Here is a 9189-nt window from a genome sequence, read left to right as displayed (position 1 = left end):
AAGACCTTATTTATTTTTAGAGAGGGGAAGGGAGGGAGAAGAGGGAGAGAAACATCCATGTGTGGTTGCCTCTTGCGCACCTCCAACTGGGGACCTGGCCCTCAACCCAGGTATGTGCCCTGACTGGGAACCGAACTGACGACCCTTTGGTTTGTAGGCTGGTGCTCAGTCCACTGAACCACACCAGCCAGGGCTCAATGGTGGACGATCTTTAAGCATCCAGGAAACCTGGTTCAAAGCTGAGCTGTGGGAACAAGTGATGGGGAGCTCTCTGCCCTCCAGCCTGCGCCCCAGCCCGGCGTCCTCCCAGTGTGGCAGAACCCGATTCCCGAGATGCCAGGAGGGCAGGCAGAGGCTGTGGTTCCTCACAGATCCCTCCCTGGTGCCCCGCAGGGTCCCTGGGCTTCCTCTGGATAGTGTCAACAAACCGTCCTGGCCTCAGCAGGCCAGGCCTGGCACCGGAGAGGGGCAGAGGGAAGCGGCAAGGCCCAGAGGCTTCGGCGGGGACGGGGAAGCCCGGGCAGGGCAGGGGCAGACCCTGCTCCCTGCAGGAGGGCGGGCAGAGGTGGGCCATCTGATCACGCAGCGGTCGGTTGCAGGCACCCTATCTGCTGAAGGAGTAAGAGGTGCTTCCCAAGGGAGAGCTCTGGGTCAGGGGGAGCCTGCCAGTCTCCCCGGTTTTCCCAGGCCCTCCCTACACTGGCAACAGGTGCATGACCACTTGCTACCCGAGGCCCCGTGATGACAGGAATGAGGAAGCAATGAGCCTCTGCAGAGAGCAAGGGAGGATCAGGAGAGGCTTCCAGAGGCTGGCGGGGCGGGGACTTCAAGGGGGGACACCTGCTGCAACCCCAGGCCCCGTGGGGAGCCCAGCAGGTGCACACATAGGACTCTGGCCTGAGGGCTGAAAACTGGGGAATTGAGGAAGCCCTGCATCCGGAGGCTCAGGACCCCCCAGTCAGAGCTGCTGTGGGTGACGGCCACTGTGCGGGTGCCACTCACAGGAGAGGGCGAAGGAGGCGGGGCGGCCACAGGGCTGCCTGCAGGGAGCGCAGTGGAGTCCAGGCGGCAACGGGACAAGGACAGCAGGGGAGACACCTGCAGGTACTGGCCTGCTGCTGCGGCGGGGACGGGACCGACAGGGAGGGGCAGGCGCTGGGACAGAACCAGTACTCAGAGGCAGAGAGAACACAGGCGGGTGTGGGCCCCAGGGACGGAGCTGCGCTGGCCCCACTGTGCATGCGTGGCCAGCCTTCCGTACAGATCCAGGCCACCCAGAGGGACAGAGGGACCTGAGAGAGCCGAGTCCATGTCCACGCGTGAGGTGTGGACAGGTGGGCCAGGCACAAGGCAGCAGTGGCTGAAGACTACAGGGCAGATGGCTCTCGAGGAAATGGCTGAAGGGTGGCAGCGGGCACAGGAGCGTTAGTGGCAACAGCCGGTGTTTTTGGCCACGCGGCACCCACTTGCCTTCTACAAATATCTTCAAAGTAAAGGAAACCCAGCCAGATCTAACCCAGCCCCCGTTCCTCCCTCGTTCCACAGACATCGGTGGCGCCTCCTCTGGGGCGGGGCCTGAGCTGCGGTGCCACAGTCGCCACGGGACAGAGGCCCGGCCTCAGGGCGCTCCTGCGTGGGGTGCAGCCACTAAGAGGAAAGGCCTCGGGCAACGCGTGGGCCCCACGCCTGGCTTCCTGCGAGAGCCTCCGAGGGCCCGAGTGAGCGAGTGGATGGAGGAGCCGCTCTGGCCTGGGACACATGACCTGCCGCTGCAGGGCCGTGCGTGCGGGAAGGGCTCGTGTTCCGCTGCAGGCCTGACTGGGGAGCGGGTGTGAACCCCTGGAAGCCCGTTCACGGTGTGCCGACCGCTACGTGTAGGACAGAGAGGGCCCAGGTCCCCCATCCTGATCACCGTCCGCCCCCCATGGCCCCTGCAGGGCCCCCAGGGACCAGTCAGAAGCCTGAGACGTTATCTGGGAAACTGGTTGCATTTCACTGGACAAGCGAGGGGCATCAGTGTGCTGTCCTCACCGGGCGCCAGCGGCAGTGGCGGGGCGGGGGCGCTCTCGGAGTCCTCAGCCTCTCAGCTCGGCCTCTCCAGCAGACAGAGCCCGCCCTGGCCTCGCTGGCCTGTCCCCCAGGGTTTCCTGGCCGGTGTGGGCCCAGCAGCCTCTCCATCCCCGCGGTAACAGTGCAGTGGGGACCCAGCTGTGTCCCCGCAGCCCAGGGCCCAGCTGATAACTGGCACAGACGGTCGTCAGGGACTGCGTCCCCTGGCCGGATATTGGGTGCATTCAGTTGTGACGCCGGCGCCAGGCCCAGCTCCTAGAGCTCGGCGCTGACTGGGGACAACGGGGTGGCGCCTCGCTGCTTCCCCAGACGTGGCCACCGAGCGAGGCGTGGCACGGTGCCTGCCCCAGGCTGCTCTAGGGGCCATGGGGACAGCCGAGGACCGGCAGGTCCACCTGCGACAGCTGCTTGGGGACAGTGCTGAGCCCCGGCACCGCGGCAGCATGGTCCCTGCTACTTTGGGTGCCAATCACAGGCACAGGCGAGTCAGAGCAGACGGGCCCCGCGGAGCAGGGAGTGGCCGCGCCTGTGCTACCACTGCAGTGGCTGGCGGCCCCGTGCCAGCTCCGCGGCCACGTGCTCATCATGTAGGGCCTTCAGGCGCAGCAGCAGCTCCTCCAGGTTTTCCCCGGTGACGGCCGACAGGGCGATGGCCGTCCCGCCCAGGCGGGCCTGCAGTGCCGGCAGGTTGGCTCGCGCCGCAGGCAGGTCGATCTTGTTGGCGACGACAAGGTGCGGGCGCTCCGACAGGCCTCGCTGGTACTTCTCCAGCTCGTACTTCAGGTCCTCCACCTGCGTCCAGGGCTCCGGCGCTGCCAGGTCCACCACGAACAGAAGGAAGCCACAGCGCTCGATGTGCCGGAGGAAGGCCAGCCCTAGGCCCCGGTTCCGGTGCGCACCGCGGATGATTCCCGGCACGTCCGCCACTGCGGGGGACAGGGCGGGGCCCGGCACCTCCGGGCCGTCCCCGGGTCTGAGACGTTCCTCTGAGGAACCCCTTAAACCCAAGTCGTCTGACTTCCTGCCTCGGTGACTCATCAGGCCAGCTGCCACCGAGGCAGTTCAGCTCTGAGTTTCACAAAATGCAAAGAAAAGTTTGGGGGACAGGCACAGAAGGTTAAACGTGACTTTAGAAGGGGGGCCCGGCTTCCTGTGGCCGTTAGTAACCCGGCTACTGACGGACGTTCGCGGGAGGCACTGGGCGAACAGCAGTGCCTCCCCGCGGGCCTCCTGGTCCCCTGGGACGGCGTCTTCTGGGAGAAGTCTCCTTCTCTCAGAACGGGACCGGGAGAGCTGCGAACTCACACGCGGCCTCCACGCCCTCTGCTGCCGAGCCCCCGAGACACAGGAGAGGCAGCGAGCGGCAGCCACCTCCCCCCGTTCGGACCGCGGACTCCGCGGACGGGTGGGAAGGAAACAGGCTCCCTAACGCGGCTGCAGAACCGCACCTGTCGTTAGAAAAAACGCACTCCGCGCTCCAGAGCCAGCGGCAAGCCCCCCCAGCCCCGCCCTGAGAGGGGCCCTGCTGCCTACCCGCGACCTGCTGGTGCTCCTCATAGTGCACGATGCCCACGTGGGGGTTTAAGGTCGTGAACGGGTACGCGGCCACGGCGGGCTTCGCGTTGGAAATGGCCCGGAGCAGCGAGGATTTGCCTGCGTTGGGGAATCCGACCTGCAAGACAGGGGCCCGTGCGGCCTCGTCCTCTGTCTGTGGCAGACCAAGGGCAGGCTGAGCCGGGACTCGGAACCGCATGGCGAGGCCGCTGACGGAGGAAGGTGAGCTGCTCCCTCCTGTGGGCCGGCGGCGTGGCCCGCCACTGGAAACCCATTTTCCACGGCTCAGTGTGACACGTGCCACCCCCCCGCAGCTGGGCTTTTGGTGACACCCACCATGCCAGCGTGGGCCATGGTCTTCAGCTCCAGGATGAGGACTCGTTCCTGCCCCGGCTCCCCGGGCGTGCAGGTGACGGGTGCGCGGTTGTCGTTGGCCAGGAAGAAGCGGTTGCCCTTCCCTCCTGCCCCGCCCAGAGCGGCGACATACTCATCCCCTGGGCGTGACAGGTCGGCCACAACTTCCTGTCCTTCCTTCACCAAAGTGCCCATGGGCACCTGGAAAGTAAGGCAGCACCTGTCAGACGGGAGTGGCTGTGTTTTCCCGGTTTTGGGGGTGGGGAGATTGCATGGGGATGGCGGGGCACAGCAAGGCGCCCTCCTCGGAGCCGCGGAGTTCCAGGGAACTGGTCCTGGCCCCGAGATGTCATGGGTCTGGTGACAGCCTCCCTGCGAACTGCACAGGTGGCTTCTCGGGCAGTGTGCCTAACACATGGCGGGAGCTGACTTCGGGCTACCCGAGACCAGGGGCCTCCTCACTCAGAGGTCTGAGGGCAGCTCCTGGGCCACAGCGAGAGGCACGGGGACCCTGTGGGCCTCCTCTCTGTAAATGCAGCGGCTTCGTGATTCTCCGAACAGGGCCCACGTGCACAAGACATAAAGTCAGTATGACGTGCAGGCCGGGTTTGTTCTGGGGGGTTGGGGGGGCGTGGCTCTGGCCCTGGGCTCCTGGGGACCACAGCCCAGACCCGAGGAGCCCCGAGGCTGGACTGGGGCCGGGCTCACCCGCACGTAGAGGATGGCCCCGCCGCGCCCAAAGCAGTTCTTCCTGCCACCGGCTTCTCCGTCAAAGCCCCGGTACTGGGACAGGACTGAGGACAGTGACTTCACCTGCCGATCAACTGAAAGTAGAGGAAGACGCTCGTGTTCCTTTGTGTCGGAAACAAGGTGGCTGCACGTGCAGACCGGGCGAGGCTGTAGCAGAAGCTATCAGGGTAGCAACGCGCCCTTTAAGCTAAGTTCTTATCTTCTTTCAAAAAATACAATTTCTGAAAAATTCAAAATTATCCATCAGTTTAAAAATGGCTACACCTGACAATGGCGTGACTGCTTCCAATGTAAAAGTGGCTACATTTTATTGTGACATTTACTAAGCTTCCAGCTTCCTGAGCATCTGTGCTCCTAACGTGCCGAGGCAGGAGCGCGATCCCGGCCCCCGGACCGTACCGGGAACCCTCTGTCTTACTGTAGCTTGGGTTTCCCGGTACTGAGGGATCTCTGCAGACCTGAAAACAAAAAACGAAACGAGACGCAACCACTGTCAAAGCTGGGTTTGGGCGCCCTATTTAAACGTGAACCACCACGTCACTGAACAAAACTGACATCCAGACACCAGTTTTTCCACTCAAACTCCCGTCGGGATAAGGTGGGCACCGGCCGCCTCACGGCGCGCAGACGCAGCGGCCCGCCCGGCACCTGCCTCTCAGGATGATGTGGCCACCAGGGCCCCCGTCGCCGCCGTCGGGGCCCCCGAACTCCTTCCGGGGCTCGCTGTGGAAGCAGCTCACGCCGTCCCCGCCGCGGCCCCCTCGGACGAGCACCCGGCGCCGGTCCACGAAGTGCCTTTTCTGCAGAGACACAGTGCCGCGTCGGTACGGGTGCCGCCGTCCCCTCCCTACCTACGGGGCCTGCCCAGTGGGAAGTGGCTCCCGGGTCCCCAGGGGCGGCACAGTCGGGCTATAGGATTACCACCCGCTCGGCTCCCCGAGAAGCCAGGGCGTGGCGTCGAGGTGCCAGCCGCAAGCTGCCCGCCCGCCCTGGGAGCCCAGCTGCCTGTGGCCCTGCGTACCAGATGGACGGGCCCCCACCCGGCCCCGCCCCAGGCCCCGGGCCCCAGCCCCTCCACCCGCTATTCCACACGCAGACCTTTGTCTTTTCTTTTTTTAAAGAAAACACAAATATTCAACGATTCTTTAGCACCACTGTACGGAGAAACCATGAAGTCCTGTTTAAAAACCTCGGTGTCTAATTTCTCCATCTGCCACTGTCACTGAAATCAGCCTGACGGGGAAAGCTTGCTGACGGCCCGGGGAGGGTAAGCCAGGCCTGACTCCACGTGCTGGGAAGAGACAGCGCCCCGAGACTGCTCCCAGCGACCCCACACTGGAAGCACTGCGGACCGGAGCCCCGCCGAGGGGAAGCGGCTCCTCCTGAATGCCACGGGAGCCCGTTCACATTATGCGTGAGTCAGGAAGGCCCCATGCACAGTCGCCAGCACCTGTGACCAGCAGGAGGCCTCCAGGCCCGAGGGGGAGCCTTGCCACGACTTCGGGCACCTTCCCGGCACCCCAGCACATTCCATGGGAGCTCAGGCCTTTCTCCTGTTTCATCATTTTCAAGACCTACCTGTGTCCCTTCAGTAACGTCATCAGAATAAATGATGACGTGACGACGAGGACTCAAACGCTGTCCTGTTAGGGGAGAGGCAGACGGGTTCCCTCCCGGCCGGAAGTCTCACCAGTTTTTTCTCGGAGAGCAGTTTCTTCCCGGGGGCCACCTTGGTGTGGTGGGCACAGCCGAGCAAGAGCCCCCGGGGGGCCACATGCAGCGGGAGCAGCCGGCGGAGGGCTGCCCGTGGGGACAGAGTCCAGCGCCCCAGGCCCTCCAGTGCGCCCCACCATCCCGCGGAGAACAGCCTCGAAGGCCTCATGGCTCCCTGACAAAAGTCAAATTGGCAAAATAAGGGCCTGGATTAAACATGAACCCTGAACAGACTACAGCCTTGCTGTGCGTTCTTGAAACAAATAAGCAAACTGAGGACTATGACCTTCGCCCGTCACTCACCACCCCGGACCCTGAGCCACGGAAGAGTCTCGCGCCCCTATCAGCCTACATGCTCCTGGGGGGCAAGACCTGGGCACTGACACAAAGGGTTTGTCATCAGACCTCCCGCCACTAGAAACCCTCCCCATGGAATATCTGGTCTCAGCTTAACGAAAACATCACAAAGAAATCCTGAGCCTCAAGTCAACGTTCTTTAAAAGCACCCATTTACTCAAATGCTCTGCTGCTATTTTGTGCAGTTTGTCAAACCGGAGACGAAGCAACTCTTCTAAATAACCCAAAAGGCAAAACAAGAAATCCAAAGAGAAAATAGAAAATATTTTGACCTGCGTGATCATGAACATAGAACATGCTGGAGTTTATGGGATGTGGCTAACGCAGTCCTCAGAGGGGCACCTACACAATCGTCCCCCCCTTACCCATGGGGCACACTTGCCAAGACCCCCTAGTGGTGCCTGAATCCTACAGATACTGTGTTTCTTCTTATACCTACCATCCGGTTCAGTTTACAAACAGACACAGCGAGGAGTTAATGATGATGAGCAACAATAAAACCACCATAGTTACAACGTGCATAGAAGTTACATGATGGCTCTCTCTCTCTCTCTCTGCATTAACCAAGGCAGCTACTAAGCAACTAATGGTCGGGGAGCGTGGAGACACTGGGCCAAGGGACAATTCACATCCCTGGCAGGAAAGGGACGGCAAGAGGTTTCCTCACGCTGCTCAGAACAGCACGCAGTTTAAAACTCATGAGTTGTCCATTTCTGGAACTTTCCGTTCACATTTCTGAATGTCAGCGGACCGTGGGTAACTGAATCCTGGAAAGTGAAAGTGGGTGAGGAAGCAACAGCTGTCGCCCCGAGTGCTCCTGTTCCTTAAGAAGAAAGACCTGAAACCAGTGGCATGAGGTTTCCAGTCAAGACCGCGGACAGAGTAAAGGGGGGAGGGCACATGTTCAGTAGCCCCAAACAGCCCCTTGAAAACACAAGCAGAGCAGACGAACCCCCCACAGGAGGGATCGAGGACACAAAGGACCACGCCAGGGACGTGAAAAGTCCCCGGCACGAGCCCTGTGCACATCGAAGGGCAAAAGGGCCCCAGGAAGGACCTGAGCCTGCTAACTCCGCAAGTGCTGCAGGACAGTCCTGAGAGGGGCATCCTGCCACACAGACCTGTGAAGGGACAGTGTCTCTGTCGCCCCTAACTAGTAAAGGAGTTGGGCTGGTCACAAAGTAACGGTCCCCAAAAGAAAACTCCAGACGAGGCTGCTTTACTGGTCAAGTCTATCAAACACTCAAGGGAGAGGGGACAGCAATCTCCTGTGAAGCTTTTCAGGAAACAAGAGTGGGGGAGACCACCCCCGACCCAGGTCACCGGGCCAGAGGGGCCCAGGACCCAAGTCTGACAGCACGGAGAAGCAGTGACAGCCCAGCGACCCTCACGAACACTGACGCACACAATCCTGACACCGGTGTGTCCAGACGCGTCCGGCAGATGCAACCCAGGAACAAGCGCGACGGCCCCTGGGACGCAAGGTGTCGTCAGCAGTCGGACCCCACTCCCGCCATCACACACGCCTGACAAAGGTCGCACCCACTCACAGGCAGAGAAGTGACATCTGACTGGGAACGGAAGGGGACATCGTCAGCGTGACCAAGGCTCAGCCAACACCGCGCTGACAGCCCAGCGCCCGGCACTTCTGCGCACACTCGTTTATTGTTACGAGGGAGCCGAGCCGCAGGAGGTCTGGTTGTCTCCACAGAAACCTTTACGCCTTGATTAGAACCCACGAACCGAGCAAGGCTGCAGGTCGCACGATCAACACACAGAAACCAAGCGTATCCTTAGACGTGAGCGGAAAACAACTGCGCGGGCAGTAACGCCAGGGACAGGGAGTTCACTGTCAAACGTCAAACCCCGTGGCAGCTTTCAGGGACTAACTCATTCAGTCCTCACAGCGGCTCTGTGAAGAAGATGAGGGGAGAGGGACCGCGACCCACCCAAGGCCACGGACCCGGCCAATGGGCCGGGCAGGGGCCGAGTGTAAACACAGGTCCTTAAAGGGAAGAAAGCCCACTCACCGGTCAGCAGCGCCGCAGCTAAGCCATGGCCGCTACAGGGTCGGGACCACCTCTCCCGCCTGGTGACGCGAGGCCTGCGACGGAAAGCAGAGCGGGTGAGCAGGTGACCCGCGGCAGAGCCACCCAGAGAGCCGACCTGGAGTCCGTCCCCTCCCCTTCCCCATCTCCGCACGCACGCGGGCGCCTGCCGGGTGCGGCCCCCGCGGCCGAGCACACTCAGCTGTACGTATGCTGTGCACGAGGCACCCGCGGCCCACACGTGGCTAATACATTTAAGTCAATTAAAAACGTAAAAAACGCAAACACTCAGTCCCTCGCTTCGGGCGCTCAGCGCGCGTGGGGCCGGGGGGCACCGACCAGC

At 62.1% G+C, this 9189-nt stretch overlaps 1 protein-coding gene across 2 annotated transcripts; it reads right to left on the bottom strand.

Moving 5' to 3' along the window:
- Nucleotides 1-1969: 1969 nt before the first annotated feature.
- Nucleotides 1970-8854, bottom strand: MTG2 (mitochondrial ribosome associated GTPase 2). 2 transcript variants are annotated; one of them, XM_090286627.1, is made up of 7 exons: nt 8829-8854; nt 6419-6616; nt 5381-5528; nt 4687-4802; nt 3961-4179; nt 3604-3742; nt 1970-2996 (listed from the first exon to the last, which is right to left on the bottom strand). In XM_090286627.1, exons 2-7 carry the CDS (start codon nt 6608-6610, stop codon nt 2602-2604), a joined length of 1209 nt encoding a protein of 402 aa, XP_090142753.1. In that variant the 5' UTR covers nt 6611-6616; nt 8829-8854; the 3' UTR covers nt 1970-2601. The 2 variants fall into 2 exon arrangements, with proteins under 2 accessions (XP_090142753.1, XP_090142754.1); XM_090286628.1 differs by lacking the exon at nt 3961-4179.
- Between the last annotated feature and the right edge of the window lie 335 nt (nt 8855-9189).

The sequence above is a fragment of the Furipterus horrens genome, unplaced genomic scaffold, assembly GCF_987537825.1.
Source record: "Furipterus horrens unplaced genomic scaffold, mFurHor1.1.pri manual_scaffold_8, whole genome shotgun sequence".
In the NCBI taxonomy this organism is placed as follows: Eukaryota; Metazoa; Chordata; class Mammalia; order Chiroptera; family Furipteridae; genus Furipterus; species Furipterus horrens.
Note: the sequence above shows the minus strand (reverse complement) of the source record. Positions and strands in the feature narration are given on the sequence as shown.